The sequence below is a fragment of the Dryas octopetala genome, chromosome 9 (genome assembly GCF_963921425.1).
Source record: "Dryas octopetala chromosome 9, drDryOcto1.1, whole genome shotgun sequence".
NCBI classification, from domain to species: Eukaryota; Viridiplantae; Streptophyta; class Magnoliopsida; order Rosales; family Rosaceae; genus Dryas; species Dryas octopetala.
The window spans coordinates 11,264,778-11,283,821 of record NC_141374.1 but is presented as its reverse complement, the minus strand read 5'-3'; the positions used below and the strand labels follow the sequence as shown (position 1 = coordinate 11,283,821).

Here is a 19,044-nt window from a genome sequence, read left to right as displayed (position 1 = left end):
CCTTTGGTTCCCTCTATTGGATGGCAATCTATTTGCAATGCAAATTACAACCTTTTTATTATTTAATTTTGTGATGGGATGGCAAAGTCATTTTACATAGAGAAGTAGCTAGCTAGGAGTCTCTAGGACTTTATACTTAATTATTTTATTCGTATTCTTAATAATACATTTAGTTCTTAATATATTTTCTAAACATAACAACAAAATATAGCTATCTGAATCAATTGTACAATGATTATAAAATAAAAATATCAACTTACAAATTTTAATTATAAAAAATAATCGCTACTAATGATTATTTAACCTAATAACATCTAGTTTTCTCTTTATTAGAGTGGATTATGAGTTCAAATCTCATTGACGATAATGGTTGATAAAAAAATTAATTCATAAATATTATGTCAATAGTTTATCTTTTAAGATAATTTGAAAAAATAACATTAGAGTGAAAATTTGCTTGAGGCAACATACCAAAAAAAAAAAAAGCATGTCGGCGTGTACTATTAGTCTATTACCAAATGAATCCCTCTCTTATCATGACTTGTCAATGCCAATTAGGGAAAGATCGATGCACTGGACTTTGTCAATGGTGAGCATTATTTATAAAATGACATATATATATATATACATCAAGTCATAATCATCATGATTCACCCACCAATAAATCTTCATTAACTATCATTTATTTTGTAGTTTGGGATTGAAATGAGTATAAGATAACTTTCCCTTATTTAATTGGTACACACATCTTCAATAAGGTTCTATGAAGTGAAAGAAAAAAAGTCCATAAAGCAAGCATTTAGGTAAGAGCATTTGTGGTCAATTTAAGTGGTTGAAGGATGAGAAAAGATCAGCTAGGATTATAAAACAACATAAAACTCAAAACCCTTTTGGATGTGTAAAATTACCCATTATCTAGGACTAAGTTTATAGTAATTTAAAATAACTAGTTAAAAATACACTTGATTATGTGTCATAAGATAAAAATACCCTTTATATATATTATGAAGAAATCCTTGCAAAAACCATTGATTCGTAAACACTTTGCCATCAAAATGATGATGAAATACCTAAGAATCCATAATAGAAAAATAAATGCTACTTTTCTATGGATGCAAAAGAAAATATCATATTATATACTGTTTAAATAATACATGTTCTGAGGTTTAAATGTTCAAAATTTTTAATTTTAATATTTAACTTAATTAGTAGGTAAACTGATCGATCAACACTTTATAAATATATTGTACTGACAAACGTAGTATAGCTCTTTTTTTCTTTTTTCTTTTTTTTTTCACAAATAGTAGCTCACCCATGTTTGTTCAAATTTGAATTGGAATTAAAAAAATTATGATCATATTTACTCAATTTATTAAAGGCTTATTAGCACAAATACCCCCGAAATTAACTTTCATTCTCAATTTGCTCCTTAAAATTAAATTTTCTCATTTTGCCCCCCAATCTTTATTGATCACTCCCATAAGACAATTTTTGTCAGCTCCATCCATGAGTCAGTTAAAAAATCTAACATGGCACCTACGTGGATTGGCATTCTGGTAATTTACTAGTGGATGGAGGTGAGTGAGATTGACACCATGCCAAATGGGCGCCGTGTCGAATTAAGAAAATGACTAAGAAAATTAAATTAAGAAACAAACAAATGAAAAAATAAAAAATAAAACATTAAAACAAACCCATGAGGCTTTGGATCTCTCCTCTGCCACCTGGTTTCTGCCGCACCCTACCAACCTCCATTCCCCTCCCCTTTCCTCCCCTCCCCACTACAGCTTCCTCTCATTTCTCTGTGTTTCCTCTCTCTCTCTCTCTCTCTCTCTCTCTCTCTCCTCCCTCCCTATTTCTCTCTTATTCACGTCAAAACTCAAGACCATGGGTCTCTTTACTCAAAAAACCAGATTTGATCTCATCTTTCATTCACTCTAGGAAAACCGTCAATCTCACCTTTTTTTTTTTGTGGTTTTGAATGTCTATCTTGTTTTGGAAAAACAAACCTCATTAACAAAAATAAAAACTCAGACTTGCGCATCATGGAGGAAGGAGAGTGAGAAAGAGAAAGAAAAAGAGAGAAAATGGGAAGTTGTCGACTAGTGGGAGAGGTCGCCAGCAGTGATGAAGTTGGAAGAAGAGGGTGGTGGTAGTGGGAGGTAGAGGTGTCAAACGGGTCGGGCCGGCCCGAGCACGACACGGCACGGCACGATTAAAATAGGCACGGCACGGCACGGCACGGCACGATTAAATGGGCCGGGCTGGGCCGAAGTTTTTAGCCCATCGGGCACGGCACGAGCACGACACGGGCCAAGCACGGCACGAGCACGGGCACGAAATGGGCCCGAATTAGGCACGACTATTTTAACATTGTTTTTTCTATTTTTAAAGAACTTTTCAACAAAAATATTCAATTTTCATGAAAAATAATGTTAATATTTAATTATAAATAAGAAAAAATATCATAAGATTAGTTTTATCACCATAAAAAATAAAAATAAAAATAGGTCCGTGGGCCGGCCCGTTTAAGGCACGGCACGAGCACGAATGGCCCGCGGGCCATGGGCCGTGCTGGGCTTAGGTCTTAACTATATGGGCCGGCCCGAGCACGGCACGAAAGCACGATGGACTCAACTTAAACGGGTCGGGCAGGGCCGGGCCGGCCCGTTTGACACCTCTAGTGGGAGGGGGCTTGGGTGGGGAAGAAGATGAAATGGTTCATTTGGACAGTGGGGGCCCACTTTAAGCTGAGAATCTGAGATGAAGTCAATTTGGCATGTTGTCAGTCACAGTCAACTCCAATGACCAGTAAAATACCAGAATACCCATCCACGTTAAAGTGTCAAACGATCCAAGCCGGCCCGAGCACACATCACGATTAAAATAGGTACGGCAAAACACTAGTAAATGGGTCGAGTCGAAGTTTTTAGCCTATTAGACATTGCTTGACACGAGCACGAAATTGGCACGACTTTTTTAATCTTGTTTTTTTTAAGAGAATTTTTTAACAAGAATATTCAATTTTCATGTAAAATTTTTTTGAATATTTAATTATAAAGAAAAAGAAATATAATAAGATTAGTTTTTTTCACCTTAAAAAGAAAAAGAAAAAAGGCCCGTGGGCCAACCCATTTAAGCCACGGCACGAGCACGAGTGGTTCACACACCGTGAGCCGTGCTGAGCCTAAGTATTAACTATATGGATCGGCCCGAACACAACACGAAAACATGATAGACTCAACTTAAATGGGCCGAGTTGGTCCGTTTGACACCTCTAATCCACGTAAGCGCCACGTCGGATTTTTTAATAGAGTCATTGATGGACTTGACGAAACTTGCCTTGTAGAATGATTTGTACAGATCAGAGGCAAAGTAGAAAGATTTAACTTTAAAGAGGCAAAGTGAAAATGAAAGTTAATTTTAGGGACATTAGCACGAATAAGCTTATATTTATTAAAGAACAATACTTTGGTCACTCCTTGGGGGTATCTCAAGGTCACCCCACCTCTTCAAATTCTAATTTCATCAATGTCGGCGCATAATCGGAATTGTTGACTTTTTAGATAATATATTAAAGATTATCTCTGCAAAAAATCAAATCAATCGGAAATCGTTTGATTATATAATTGTTGTCAATTAAATGGAAAAAATCAACTGTTTTAATTAAAGAGTGATTTTTTTGCCAAACCTTTGATTTTTTCTATTTAATTGACAACAGTTATATAACCATACGATTTTCGATTGATTTGATTTTTTTGCAAAGATGATCTTTAATATGTTATCTAAAAAGTGAACAGTTCCGATTATACGCTAACATTGCCAAAATCAAAATTTGAAGGAGTAGGGTGACCTTGAGGTACCCCAAAGGAGTGACCCAAATATTGTTCTTTATTAATTTGTCCGGGTTAAATTTCAGTCGGTACGTATAACCAGTCAAAACCTCAAAATTACAAATGGCGGCTACCGTGAATATTTTGTCAAATCGGGGGCAAATTGTGGTTCACCCAAAAAGAGCTACCATCACTCATCAGCGACCGAAAAGAGTTAAAGTTAACGAACCAAAACACCGACACGTGTCCTCCCAGCCGGTTACTTTCGCAGGCATCACCGCTCTCTCTCTCTCTCTCTCTCTCTCTCTCTCTCTCTCTAATGCAACATTTCCCACAATTTATAAGCCACAAAAAAAACACCTCTACTTCAAGAAACGCAAAAAGGGGAGAGATTCATCTAATCCGTTTTCTGAAGAATTTTCACTCTCTCTCTCTCTCTCTCTCTTGCGATTTTCTCAGACGTCCCCAGTTCTTCTTCCAACCCTTTTGGTCCTTACCCAGGTTTCTTTTTCTATATATGTGCTTTTGAATTTTACATATTCCAGTTGTAATATAATAAAAGTTATTCTCTTTGTATATATTTAGTTCCTGGCCAGTTGGGGTTGGTTTGTGAGTGGAATCTGGTTAATTTTAGAGGTAATAAGACTTGTATTTTGGCTAAGATTTGGTGGGTCTTTGCTGTGTATATTCTATATTTTCTTTTTCCCCTTTGTTTCCAGCTTGTTACTTTTCTGGGGTTGGATTTTTAATAGCTTTTAAGCTGTGGGATTGTTAATTTGGGGGATTTGGGTTGATAGGTCTAATGGGTTGTGCTTAGTTTTTGCTTCAAGGGAATGTTTTTGATGGTTCTTTGACAATATAGCTGGATTTGGTAAAGAATAATTGCAACTCAGTTATCACAAAATATTGGGTATTCAACCAAATATATATATATACATATAAGTTAGGTTATATTTGACCTGACAAGTACAGTTGAATTATAGTGCTAAATCCTGGGTTGGATAGGTTCTGATAGGTGTCAAATTGACTCAAATTTGGCTTAGAACTATCGAATTCACCTAGAACTCAAAAGTGTCTGTGGCATAAGGAGAATCTTTTAAGCTATAAAAGTCTAGCTTGGTTGAGCTATTGTCTTGGGTCAAAAATGGTTGAATCAATTGCTTCAACATCGCTTCTTGGGCATCGACCACTCTATACTGGTGCTTTCGTCAAGGATGCCTCCAACAAGAGGAGGTCTTCAGATAACTATCGGTTCCCTATAGCAGAAATTCTTGGTAGAAGGACTGTGATGTCTCCTCCTTTGCCAAGGTTGAGAGTTGATCACTCAAAAAATTCTCCAATTAAGGCCCTTGCAATGCAGCTAACAAAAGAGACATATTCATTCAAGGATGATCGAATTCCCCAGAAATGGAATTATCCTACTGATACAGGTATTGATCGAAAACCTGGTTTGTGGCCACCAGAGAATAAAGCAGATAACCCTTCACTACATAATCCCTTGCTTCGACAAGAGCGGATGGGTAGCGGTTGGCTAGTTGCCATATTCGAGTGGGAAGGAGTTTTGATTGAAGACAATCCTGATCTCGAGAAGCAGGCCTGGCTAGTTCTTTCTCAAGAAGAAGGAAAATCTCCTCCCCTGGCTTTCATTCTTAGAAGAATGGAGGGTATGAAGAATGAACAGGCAATTTCTGAAGTTCTCTGCTGGACGAGAGACCCAGCACAATTGAGAAGAATGGCTGCTCGAAAAGAAGACATTTACCAAGCTTTGCAGGGTGGGATATATAGTTTACGAGCTGGATCAAGAGAATTTGTGAATGTCTTGATGCATTACAATATACCAATGGCATTGGTCTCTACACGTCCCAGAAAAACGCTTGAGGCTGCAATGAGAAATATTGGTATTGAAGGATGCTTCAATGTGATGGTAGCTGCAGAAGATGTTCAAAGGGGGAAGCCTGATCCAGAAATGTTTGTGTATGCAGCACAGCTTCTAAAATTCATACCTGAGCGGTGCATTGTGTTTGGGAACTCAAATCAAACGGTGGAGGCTGCCCACGATGCCCGGATGAAGTGTGTGGCTGTTGCTAGCAACCATCCTGTATATGAGCTTGCAGCTGCAGACTTGGTGGTTAGGCGCCTGGATGAGCTATCTGTGGTTGATTTGAAGAATCTTGCTGATATTGAATTAGCTGAATTTGGGTCTGGAGAGCCAGAGTTGGAATTGGAGGAAGACGAAAATCCATCTCCGTCCACAAGGGTAACATTTGATGATAATTTCTGGTAACACTGTAAAATGTACATATCTTTATTCTTCTTCTGATTCTTGATGATATAGTTTTATATCAACAACGCTGTGTATAAGAAAACAAGGGGAAAAAAAAAGTGGAAAAAAATATATATTTCAGTTGGTCTGCATTAGACTGCCTTACTGTTATCATCTATGTACAATATAATAATATATATGATTAAAACTTCTAATATTTACTTGGTGCTGTGTTGTTGCCACAATTATTTTTGATGTTGTGATTGACCTTGTTTATCTTTTATAAGACCCCTATTAGATACCAATAGATGGACAGGAACTTCGTTTCTTTGTAGTTGAGAATTCTAAGGGAGATTGGGTGGCATTTAGTTATATTCAGATGACTGTATATTAGAGGAAGATATCACAGTGTATTGGGGCATATATATTTTGCTTATCAGCACAGGAAGAGAAAATCTGAAAGATTACCTTTCATTTTTTATGAATGCCTGTGAGATTGCTGTGCCAAGTGGAAGGATGCATCAATCTCATTGTTTTTCCCTTCCCCTTATTTTGACAGTTGTATCTATATAAAATTTGCCAAAGAAACTGCAAGTTTGCACCTCTGCTTGAGCTACCAGCCTACCATACATCAACTCTTTTTGGGTTTTTTTTTTTTTTTTTTCAATTACTTGGTGGAGAAGAATGGGCAGCCTTTAGAATGTAGCTTTTAACATTGCTTAATCTGGACCTACAGTTCCAACAAGGAAGAATACTGGCAATGCATGTTGCATGTTGGAATTTATACACAAGGCCCTGGCCCCTGAGACCTTGTGTATAATGCAGCTGTAGTTTCCAGAGTCTGGTTGGAGCCTAATCAGTTTGAAGGCACTTAATTGCAATTTTCCATGAAAGAAATTCACACTCTTCGCCTTATACAGAATCAGTGGTAAACTGATAAGGCAATTGGCAAGATAATGCAGACTGCAAACCAGCCTGGGAAGTTTGGGAACATGGGCTCTGCTAGCAATTACTTTTTTCATAAAGGGGATGCACCTCTCAAGATTGGACTGTGGACTGGTTGTTGGTGCTCATTGAATAGAGGGCCATCCTCTCTACCAGTCAATATAGTAATATACCCCAATAAGGGAGAAAGTGATGCAGGTTTGTGTTGTCTCTGTAGTGCACGTTAAGTACTACCAGGGCCTTTCTGTGCATTTCGTTTTAGAGTGGATGGGTTTCTTTACTGCGGAATGTATGTTAGCGTTGGAATGCTCAGTCACATTTTGCATTTATCCTGTATATATTTCGCATTCAACATCTCATGTTAGAAAAATATTCATATATCATAAGGTTTCTATCCCAGCTCTCTTTAAAAATGGAGATCTTCTCTTAATAGTCTACGGATATGAGACATTGATGAAGTTGACCTTTGAATGTTATGTTTTTTAACTATTTGATATATCATAGAAGATTCGTTCATTTATACAAATGAGTCTGAGTTTTATGAGAAATATAATCAACTATGTGACCTTAAATACGATGTACATAACATTACTCTACTATGAAAATATTTTGAACATTATAGTTGGCCGGATAAAAGAAGAGAGAGATGTTGAGGTGTACAGTAATTATGCTCTACCAAGTTTGGACATATTTCTAGAGCAATCAAGATGGATAATCTAATTTCAAAACACCATCCTTTTGGTTCCCAAGACTGGCTTGAAGGTACAAATTATGTCACATATTCATACAATATTTTATCCTTATATATTGACAAGTTTATTTGTTCACTGTTAAGACATAGATTTATAAATCAGTGGCTAAAAAAGAAAAACATCGATTTATACATCACAATGTAGTTGGTAGATATCTAGTTAGAAAGACAGTAGAATTTATCTCTCTGCATCCAAGTTCGATTCCGCCTCTTCTAAATAAAAAATATTTATAAATCACAATTAAATTTGTTCATGTGATGAATTTCTACTGTAGACAAAATTCTCAATAGTTAGATTGACACAATTAAATTTGGATTCAATCTATTGTTACAGAAATTCTAGCATTATTAATGATTTAATAATACACATCGTCTTATGTTAACTAACTTAGCCGAGCACAGCTTTGTGCTCAATCTTTATCACCGTGCTAAGAAACATGCATGATGCAACCAACGCTTGTCGTTTTGACCAAAAAAAAAAAACGAAACTCTTGTTGTTTAGTCCTCAAACAGAAAGAAAAAGTCATAAAACGTAATACGTCACCGTTTCTTTCGTACAAACAATTAATTGCACTTACACTGTATAAAAGTCATAAAATGATAGCATTACGCCATTACCTTATCACATTGGATTTTATTTTTTGGGCTAATTACAAATTACAAAGTATCCCTCCAAGTTGGTCTTCATTACCCGCCTCTTAACCGATGGGGACTCAACAGTCAACACTAAAGATTGAATCTCTCTCCTCCCCTTCTACTTATGCAGATCCACCCCATCAAATCCTTTTTTTTTTACATATCTCTCTCTCTCTCTCTCTCTCTCTCTCTCTCTCTCTCATTCTACTAGTCTTCTTCTTCTCCTAATCCACCCCCCCCCCCTCAAATCCTTCTTTTTTCTCTCTTTCTCTCTCTCTTACTCTCGCATTCTTCTGTAGATCCACTTGGCCCGCTTAAACCCTCCTTTTATTTTTATCTCTAAATTATTACTTGTTGCAATTGTCCACATAGTGCCAACTAGGTTTCCACATAAAAAAAATAAAAAAAATGAACTTTATGCATGTCATGTCACAGCTTAACAATTGACCAGACAGTCAACTTAAAGAAAATTTGACAATGAGTGACATTAATTTAAATTGAAAACTATAAGTACTACATTGAAAAAATTAAAATCCTATGAAGGAATTGAAAATGGCAACAAACATGGAAGGGGTACTTTGTAATTAGCCCTTATTTTGTTTTTATTTCAAATTTTCAATATCACAATGATAGATTTTCTTTCTTGTTGTGACATTTTCTTTTGCTAACTCTGTTTCTGTCACAATGAAATCTCATTTTGTAAGTATGCTCTTGTACAAATGTATGAAATGCCAAACAAAAAAAAAAACAGAGAATACTGAATTTTATAATAAAACTATAGCACTAGATTTTTTTTTTTTTGGATTGTGTATACAATCCATGTGATGGATAAAAAATGACAATGCATCTATTATATACATTTAATAAGAGAAATTTAAAAAATTTGCTAAAATTTGCTCAATTTAAAGACTTTTAGCCATTTTTTTAGAGATTTAGAAAAATAATTATCGATTAGTGCTCGAAGAGGGTTTAAGCACTTCTTTATGGGAATTCAAGTATTATTTGAAAGTTTAAATTTTAAATTATTAAAAAAATAGTTAAAAGTCTTTATTGAAAAAGAAAAAAAAAAAGATCAACTTTCAAAATTTTCCATTTAATAATGGAACTAAAGATTAAAGGAATCAACAGAGGAGCTAAACCTACATCATTATGCCCCCCATAATAGAATATAATAGCCAATTACTATATTAATAAATCAAGTAACTTTTTTTGGGTACAGATAAATCAAATAATTTCACTTACATGGTATTTGGACAAGAGGTTTGAGAGATTGTTTGTAGTTTATTTTAAAACATTATATTTGACCAGATAATAAATCAACATATTTAGAGTTTATTTTAAAAACATTACATCCGATGAGAAAATGATTGAAGGTATATATATATATATATATTAACCACAAAGGGGAACCTTGTTATGCCTTATGGAACTTAATTTTTCGAATTAGTATTAGTTTACTTTATTGTTTGGCATTGTCAAAGCCATTGCGATTGATGATTGCGATTCCACTAGGTTTAGAAAGGAATCGTCTTGTCTGGATTCATGTAATCTTTGTAATATTATATTGAACTCTACGTCTCTACGCACATAGCATAATCATAGTATTGGTTAGTAATATGCCTCATGCCGTCATCAAATACCTCATCACAAGTCACAATCACTAGCTTTTTCTTTTTTATAATTTACTGTGTTCGGGTCCATTGGATGGTCCAAACTTAGAGAGAGAGAGCAACAGCAAAATTGCCTTTTGCAAAAGTACCTTTTGTCTACAAATATTGATGAAATAAGGATGATTATACCACAATTGCACAAAATAGGACTCATCATATAATGCCAAGAGGAATGGGGATCTTGTTCTCTAACCACACTCAAGCATGTATATGGATATTTAGGAATTTTGGATATTTGTCATATACAAAATTATTGCATTAGGAGACATCTTATATCCATAAATGTTATGCCAGCCTGAAATTTAAGCTTGTGCATACCAAAAGAAAAAGAAGAAAAAGAAAAAGTGACCAAATACATCATGATTACTTTCAATTTTGCCAATAAATTAACTTTTCCATCTGGCATGTTTAAGAGTAAATCAATTTCTTTTACGATTGAAAGTAGTCGGAGGCCACATAATTAGTTTCGATCACTATAAATTTAGAGCCAATCAGCCAACTAAATAGTGTCTTCACAGTGTATAAAAGTTTTAAAATGAGAAGGTTCTAGTAGAACTTAGAGATGTACAACGGGTTATTTAAAGTCGGTCCATTCACATTTCGTGTCGTGCTCGAATTAGGCCAGGCTAGCCTAATTATTTTAAATCTTAAGTTAAGTTCGATCCATGGCTCAACCTATAATGAATCGTGCTGGGCTCGTGTCGATTAATTATTTTAATTATTTTAAATTTTTATTATTATTTAAAAATTAAATAGTCTTTGATGCAATTTTATTTTCTATCAAAATTTTGAATTTTCTATTGCTGACATTCAATTTTCTATCAAATTTTACCACCAAAATAAAAAATAAAATTGAAACAAGACAAATAGTAAATTTTTTTTAAAAAAGATTTGAGAAATACTAATATAAACGGGCCAACCTAACGCAAAACGAGCTCAGGCTGGGTCGATCCAACGGGATAAAAATTATTGGTCCAGCTCGACCCACTTATTAACGGTCTAGGCTGGGCCAGGCCAGTGCCGAATTCGGGCCGGCCCGACCCATCTTACACCTCTAGTAGAACTCTTCACACAAATGTAAGATAAGACCCACTCATGTTTATGAGTTTCATCCCATATGTAAGATAATTCTTGCCTTAGCTTCTTATTATTTCTTTCTGATTTCAGATATACCATCTTAAATCTTACTTTCCTCCAATAAATATATCTTAAAGAGTGTCATTTTAATTGAATTATCATTGAAACCGTCGATTATCGATAATAATCGACTAAATGACTTAATTAGTAAGGACTCCTTTGTAGTTCACCCTACTTTCATTCATCATTAGCTTTCCAACCTTTCCTAATAATCACTCCTAATTTGTAACCCGTTTGATACTATTTTTTAGAAGTGCTTATAATAAGTAATATTTTTGTTGGAAGCACTTTTGTTCATAAGCACATACAAATTTTTATAAAAATTTCAAGTGCTTTATGCAAAAGCACTTGAAAGTGCTTCTCGAGGAAGCACCTGTCAGGTGTTTCTCAAAATACCACTTAAAAACACTTTTATAATATAGAAATACTTTTATGGGTTAAATACAAAAATGGTTTATAAATTTTACAGTGAATCTCAATTTGGTCTACTAATTATAAAAAGTGTCAATTTGGTCAACGAACTTTTCAAGTTGTACTACTTTGGTACAAACGTTATCTTCCATCGAAAATTTTAACAGAAACTAGTCATGTGCATAACAAGTGACCATATTTTCAGGGACATTTCAGTCTGTTTATCACATTTTTATGTAACCAATTCCGTTAATTTTTAAATAGAAATTAACATTTATACTGCTTTGTTACAACTTGAGAAATTTGTAAATCAAATTGACACTTTTTATAATTAGTGGACTAAATTAAAAATTAGTATAAAATTTATAAATTATCTTTGTATTTAACTATATTATTATTTATTTCTATCAAATACAATTAAAAGAGTGTCAGTGTGGACCATTTTTGTTTTTGCCAGTTCTAAAACCAAAGAAGAAACAGATTATGAGTTTTTTGTTGGTAATATGGTGAGAGTTAGTGTGGGATGAATGACTTCTTCGAGGAGTGAGAAATAGATAATAGATTACGAGGTTGAACAGAGAATCTATAGTGTGCTGACGTGGCGGCATTCAGGACAAGTGGACTGTGGACCACACAAAGGAACATTTATGCCGCACTATTTAATTCTCATCGCAAAAACACTTGCACTTAATTTTAATCAGCAAAGAGAGGAGGAACCAAAGTCTCTCTCTCTCTCTCGCGAATTTCTCTTTCAGAGAGAAGACCAAAAACCCTAGTCAGTTTCTCAGAAATTCCTAGATTTCGATTGTGATTGTACTCTCAGCATACTAGGTAATCCTCCAATTAATTTACTTCGTCTAATAATTTCATATTTGTATTCATTTCATACTACCTACAGTGACCAAAGGTTTGGTCTTTTGAGTCTCAATTATCAGTATAATTGTTATGATTACAGTGGAAGGTTGAGTTCATACTTTTTGGGGTTTAAATGATTAATCCCAGTTTACATTTCATCCTAAAATGTTTAATTTTTAGTTTTGGTGTGCTATGAGCCTATGTCAATGCACTGTTACGTATAATATTGGCTCTGTTATTGTTTTTATGGTTTTTAGAGTATTTGTGTTGTTCGGCCATTCAATAATAAAGTTTTGTACTTTTATTGGGGTGAAATGCCGTTGTTATGATTGAATTTTATTGGAAATGATAGGTTATAATAATTTGTTAGTTGGGTTATAAAAATTGATTATTTGAGAGCCAAAAAAAATAGGAAAATTATATATGAAAAGAGAATTGAAGTTATCAACAAACAACTTTTCATGGCCATGTGCTACTCTAAATAATGTGTAAGGGGTGCAAGTCCAATGGATCTCTTGGACTAGTTATGTGTGCATGAGCGCGCTCAATTGCACTGAGAAACAGTGGTTTTTAACTTTAAGAAGAGCACACTTTGAGTTCCTTACTGAGTTTTTACACGAAATTCTGTGTAAAAAGTATGTCATTTTAATAGGCCTTAAGTGGGACCATGGTAAGATTTTGAGGTGGTTCCTGTAAAGATGTTCAATTTTTAATTTTCATCGAATGGACTTCATGTAGTTGATTGAAAGGTTGTGTACGTGCTTTTCCAGGGACCCCCATGGCACTCATTTCACTGACAGGTTCATCGTATTGCATCCATACTGAGATATTTCGGAATAAATCTGGGCAAAACGTGATTTTTAGTAGGGCAAACAATATAGATGCATCCAAATCGAAGGAAAATTGCATTAGATTTTCTTCCGTATCATTTTATTCTGCTAGGAAGACACAGATTTTTCACATAGACAATGCTGGAGTAGGACAGAAACGAGGGAATAGTGTGATAGTTGCTGCAAGTCCTCCCACAGAAGATGCTGTAATTGCTACAGAGCCACTGACGAAAGAGGATCTTGTAGGGTATCTTGCCTCTGGATGCAAGCCTAAGGAAAAATGGAGGTATTTATTTCCTTATGTTACCTCGATCAGAGTGGTGTATTTATGCTATTCATTGTTTTTCCAATGTGGCTTGAAACTCAATGACAATTCAGATTGTTATACACTGTATCTCATCCCTCTCTTTTCCAGTTTGTTCGATAACCAATTATAATTTGAAAAATTTATCATGCTCCATCCTCAGAATTGGCACAGAACATGAGAAGTTTGGTTTTGAGCTAAAAACTTTACGTCCTATGAAATATGAACAAATAGCCGAGTTGCTTAATGTGATTGCGGAGAGATTTGACTGGGAAAAAGTTATGGAAGGCGACAACATTATTGGACTCAAACAGGTAAACTTACTTCTCTGCTGTAGACTGCAATTTTGTATTCATTATATGTTTAACCTCCATTAGGTATCTGTCATTGGGATGATAATATTTTCAAATTGTGTTTGAAAATGATCAATTTGTAACTTGTGCATCCTCATATGACTCCATGTTAAATCAATTATCAACAAACCCTTGCCATTATTTTTGGGTATTTTTTCAAAAAAAAAAACATTCGACATTGTGGGCCAGGGTAAGCAAAGCATATCATTGGAGCCTGGAGGTCAATTTGAGCTGAGTGGTGCACCTCTTGAAACTCTGCATCAGACTTGTGCTGAAGTCAATTCACACCTTTATCAGGTCAGGGAAAATAATAATGCTTTGGAATTCACATGCAAGCTAAGGTCACACTTTGTGCATAAATTAAAGTTTAGTTGACAGATGGATTTTTATTTTTTTTTTGCTAGTAAATTTGTTTATATGTTACTTTTTATTAGGTTAAAGCAGTTACAGAGGAAATGGGAATTGGATTTCTTGGAATTGGTTTTCAGCCTAAATGGGGAGTTAAGGACATACCTATAATGCCCAAGGTATTGTTTAATCCTATAATTTGATAGATAAGGGATTGAGGTGGCACATGCTGAATATGCCTTGTGCACTGTATGTGTTTTGTAAGGAGAAGGCCATATCAGGCACCTTATTTCATTTTACTGGTTTAATAAACGCTGTAGCCTGTTGATGGGATTGGAGTTTCATTTAACGAAGACTCTTAATATTTTCTTTAAATATTCTCTTAGTAGTCTTGTAATTAGGAAAAAGAACGCCACAGCATGTCACCTTCTACTGTAACTCTTATGGTTCAATGACAATATCATAAGCTCCTTTTCAAATTTCATGCTGCAGTTTCATATGATGTCCAATTGGTCTAGTTAGCCTTTTGTTTTTTCATCTCATCATCCTTTTTATGGTGCCACTTTTCATATCTTTTTTTAGTACTTTGATTTCCTGCCTACTGACCGAGTATTTTGGCTCAGGGAAGATATGAGATTATGAGAAATTACATGCCCAAAGTTGGCTCGCTTGGACTTGATATGATGTTCAGGACTTGCACTGTACAGGTAATATGACTCCTACTAATCTATTCAGATACTTGCTATGAATAATTTAGTACTTCTTATGGGTAGTTATGTTTCATATAGTGATATTCCATTGTTTTTCAGAGGAGGCAGCTCTTTTAAGCTCATGCACAACTTATTTGTTCACTTTTTTAGGTTAATCTGGACTTCAGTTCTGAAGCAGACATGATAAGAAAATTTCGTGCTGGTCTTGCTTTGCAGCCTGTGAGGAACACTGGTCTCTTGTTTTTTCTGTAAAATTTGTCACTTATATGGTATCTAACCTGTCAACATATGAAACAGATAGCAACAGCTCTATTTGCAAATTCACCTTTCACTGAAGGAAAGCCAAATGGTTTTCTGAGCATGAGAAGGTTATCTATAGTTCCTTTTTTTTTTTGGTTTTATGCATTCTTCTATTTTTCTTTTCCTCCGGGTCTGTTTATTTTGTGATACATGGCATCTGTATTGATTCTTCAACTTTTTTGTAACAGTCAAATTTGGACTGATACTGACAACAATCGCACTGGCATGCTTCCTTTTGTTTTTGACGACTCCTTTGGGTAAGATTTTTTTTATTTTATGTTATTTTTTATGCACTTATGAAAGAAGTTCTTGCTTTGTCCTGTGATTACAATTTTATATTTCAGAATCCAACTATTTTGAGCATTTACATCTATTTCATGATAGGTAACAATTTGAGCATAGATAATCCAGTGTCTATTAAAAAACACATCCTCAGTCACCTTGTTATGCCTAATCTACTTGTTTGTTCAGTAATGGATTGTTGCCAGAACATTCTCCTTTAATAGCCATAAGTAATAATATTCTATCCTAAATTTTCTAATATTGCTTTATTTGAATGCTGAAATGGAGTTATGGTTGGTTTGTTTTTGTTTAGTGAATATTTTACCTGAATGGTTTTGTATGAAGTGTTGAATTGTGATGGCATACATGAATAGTTTTTTGATGAACTTTTTACATGAATCGTTCTGTCTAACTTCTTTTCTAGCTATTCTATTTTCTCCACTGCACGTAATGTTGTAATCCTTGAATAGATTTCCAATTCTATTTGCAGTAGAAATTTTTTTGTGATCCTTCTTTACTCTTTTCTGAAGCCGGATTCTCCATTTTTAGTTGTACAATTATCTTTTAATGTATTTAGTTGGTTTTATATTCTTTTTTGTTTTTATTATGCAGATTTGAGCAGTATGTTGATTATGCTCTTGATGTTCCCATGTACTTTGTATACCGGAAAAAGAAGTATATCGACTGTACTGGAATGACCTTCCGGGTTTCCATCTATCCTTTATTGTCTTGTAATCTGAGGCTTTCTTTTGCAGCTGCAGTCTTCTTTTTTGTCTGAAGCTACTGATTTATTAAAGACATGGTATGGTTGTATTCATGCAGGACTTTTTGGCAGGAAAGCTTCGTTGCATTCCGGGTGAATTGCCAACCCTGAATGATTGGGAGAATCATTTGACGACTATATTTCCGGAGGTTCATACTAGCCTAAATAATCAAATCAGTAGCTTATGCTTGCTGATGCTATTGCCTAATTATGCAATGGGCCTTTTTCATTCAGGTCAGGTTGAAGAGATACTTGGAGATGAGGGGTGCTGATGGAGGGCCTTGGAGGAGATTATGTGCTTTGCCAGCATTTTGGGTAATAGGCATTTTGACTCCTTATACATAACTAGTTCTTTTTTTTTTTATCTATACTTAAGCCACAAGTGTACTTTTGGAGTATATTTCACTTTTTAATATTATCTTCTGATAAGTATATACAGATAGAACAAATATTTTTCATTTTGTATATACTGTTGTTTAGGTCCTTTATGTCTCATATGTTGTCTGTGAAATCCTAAAACATATGTGAATGTCTACTATCTTGCTTCTGAGGGTTATGCGAATAACTCCTAAATCCAGCAACATCAGCTGATTGTAGTTTTCTTTCAAATGTCAGGTAGGTATATTGTATGATGAGGTTTCCCTACAAAATGTGTTAGACATTACAGCTGATTGGACCCCCGAAGAACGACAGATGCTGAGAAATAAGGTGATGCTAAATCCTACACAACAAAGCCTATTTGCTTTACCTCAATGAAAAGAAAGTATAAAACGCTTTATTTGCATGCATGAAATCAAATTTGTATCCTGTAAGCTCTATGTTAGAAATTGTGTGTTTGACAAAGTTGAGAAAATATCATCCTGTGAAGTGGTTGACGCATGCACTTACAACATATACTGTGAAAATGTTGCAAATTTTTGGCAGTAACTTGTTTCATGCCACACCTATTGGTGTTGGAGCCTCAGAGGATACTAATTGGGGTTGGAACCACAATGTGGGCAGCCAGGCCATGAGACGACCTAGCTAGTGTGGTTAAAGTCCAGCTAAAGCAATTTAGTGATATTTATTTATTTTTTACTACTTTCTTTTGAAGATTTCCTCCCACCTTCAGTTTTTCTAATTTTTCATATTTAAAGCAATAGCTGAATTGCACGGTCATGGAATTTTATATTTTACCTTTCTTCTAATCAATATTTAATTCATCAACTTTGAACTGCCGGATAGATTTTATACTTTTGTTCTGTTAGTAGGGGTACAGGCCTCTTATGTTCTTATAACTGTGATTAAATTTGCAATTCTAATTGTATAATTATTTTAGTAGGTTCCGATAACTGGTCTAAAGACACCATTCCGGGATGGATTGCTCAAGCATGTTGCTGAAGATGTGGTAAAGTTGGCAAAGGTAAATTGGGCTTCTCTTGCTGCTTCATATGTGTGTGTGAGCCTGTTTCTCTGTGCCTGGCTAGCTCATGGCATCCATATACATTTTCTTCTGCAGGATGGCTTGGAAAGAAGAGGCTTTAAGGAATCAGGGTTCTTGAATGAGGTGGCGGAGGTGGTTAGAACTGGTAAGTAATTAGGAGTTGCTCTTTGTTCCTTTTATGATTTTTTCCCTGGAACCGCACTGTTCCATTACCTCTTTTCATTTTTTTTTTTCTTTTTCAAAAAGCTAAGCCAACTTTCTATGATTCACCTTGATGTGCACCATGTTATCTGTAGGCTTTTTTATCTTTTTCTTTTTGGAGGGAATTTAGTGTTTATATTAAAAGTTAATTATATGGCAGGTGTAACACCAGCTGAGAAGCTATTGGAGTTGTATCACGGGAAGTGGGGACAACAGATAGACCCAGTTTTTGAGGAGCTACTATACTGAGGTGAGGCACTTCAGTGGGGTCATTTTGTGTGTAAACCTTGCAAATTTTGCAGGTGTAATCCTAGTTTCTTATTTTAGCTGCTTTCAGTTTGTGATTACCGATCGATGCACCTTCCCTCAGAAATAATTTGTGATGTAAATTTTAGGTATGGGGCTTCTCATCTAATTTACACATGAATATAATCAGATCATTGTTCCAACTGGTTATGTCACGGAAGGTTAAAAATAATAGGAACTTCTTGAGTTGGATTCATTTGTATAACTTAATGCTATGTTGTGGGAAAGAATACACTGCCAAGTTGAACAAAAGTTCACTTTGTTGCATGCAGCCCACTTGTATTTTTCTCATTTTCCCTTCCAATTTTGGCTCTTCAAGTTATTTTCTTACTCGTATAGCTCTGCCCAGTTCAATGCACAGGTCATCTGATTGGCTACCAATATGTACCATTTGTTCCTGTTACCTGCCATCATGTGGTAGAGATAATAACCCTACAATATTTCCCGAGCATGCTTTTGTACATGCATTTTTGTGCTTCTGCAGGTCTTTACCACAATCTATCAATAGTACATGGTTGTGGTCATATTTGGTTTTTTTTAATCTGGCAGTTTATATAATGTTCACTTGAAAATATAATTATCCAACCCCAAACTTACCCAAGTCCAGACCCAATTTGGCTCGGGTCTGGCTTGTTTGCCTAACTTTAGACAAATTGGATAGTCGGGGCCAACTTTATCACCCATAAAGATAAGGAGGTTGTGATGTGAGACTGTGAGAGGGAA

At 35.1% G+C, this 19,044-nt stretch overlaps 2 protein-coding genes across 3 annotated transcripts; both read left to right on the top strand.

Annotated features, from left to right (window-relative positions):
• Positions 1 to 4,188: 4,188 nt before the first annotated feature.
• LOC147274032 (Haloacid dehalogenase-like hydrolase (HAD) superfamily protein) lies at positions 4,189 to 6,317 on the top strand. Its single transcript, XM_086228592.1, has one exon. It carries the CDS (start codon positions 4,978 to 4,980, stop codon positions 6,115 to 6,117), a length of 1,140 nt encoding a protein of 379 aa, XP_086084718.1. The 5' UTR covers positions 4,189 to 4,977; the 3' UTR covers positions 6,118 to 6,317.
• Positions 6,318 to 12,338: 6,021 nt separating this feature from the next.
• LOC147274031 (glutamate--cysteine ligase, chloroplastic-like) lies at positions 12,339 to 18,612 on the top strand. Of its 2 annotated transcripts, XM_086255991.1 has the most exons (16): positions 12,339 to 12,477; positions 13,272 to 13,617; positions 13,799 to 13,949; positions 14,178 to 14,285; positions 14,423 to 14,515; positions 14,960 to 15,043; positions 15,197 to 15,265; positions 15,344 to 15,414; positions 15,535 to 15,603; positions 16,241 to 16,334; positions 16,451 to 16,540; positions 16,626 to 16,706; positions 17,007 to 17,099; positions 17,713 to 17,793; positions 17,890 to 17,959; positions 18,176 to 18,612. In XM_086255991.1, exons 2-16 carry the CDS (start codon positions 13,280 to 13,282, stop codon positions 18,262 to 18,264), a joined length of 1,581 nt encoding a protein of 526 aa, XP_086112117.1. In that variant the 5' UTR covers positions 12,339 to 12,477; positions 13,272 to 13,279; the 3' UTR covers positions 18,265 to 18,612. The 2 variants fall into 2 exon arrangements, 1 of the variants encoding a protein (XP_086112117.1); XR_015124164.1 differs by lacking the exon at positions 18,176 to 18,612 and having other exon boundaries at positions 17,710 to 17,793; positions 17,890 to 17,945.
• The last annotated feature ends 432 nt before the right edge of the window (positions 18,613 to 19,044 follow it).

Bases quoted from the DNA above. Each gene is read 5' to 3' on its own strand.
- LOC147274032 (XM_086228592.1), top strand. From the start codon at position 4,978: ATGGTTGAATCAATTGCTTCAACATCGCTTCTTGGGCATCGACCACTC.
- LOC147274031 (XM_086255991.1), top strand. From the start codon at position 13,280: ATGGCACTCATTTCACTGACAGGTTCATCGTATTGCATCCATACTGAG. The intron at 13,618-13,798 runs GTATTTATTTCC...CTCCATCCTCAG, and splicing joins AAGCCTAAGGAAAAATGGAG to AATTGGCACAGAACATGAGA. The intron at 13,950-14,177 runs GTAAACTTACTT...ATTGTGGGCCAG, and splicing joins ACATTATTGGACTCAAACAG to GGTAAGCAAAGCATATCATT.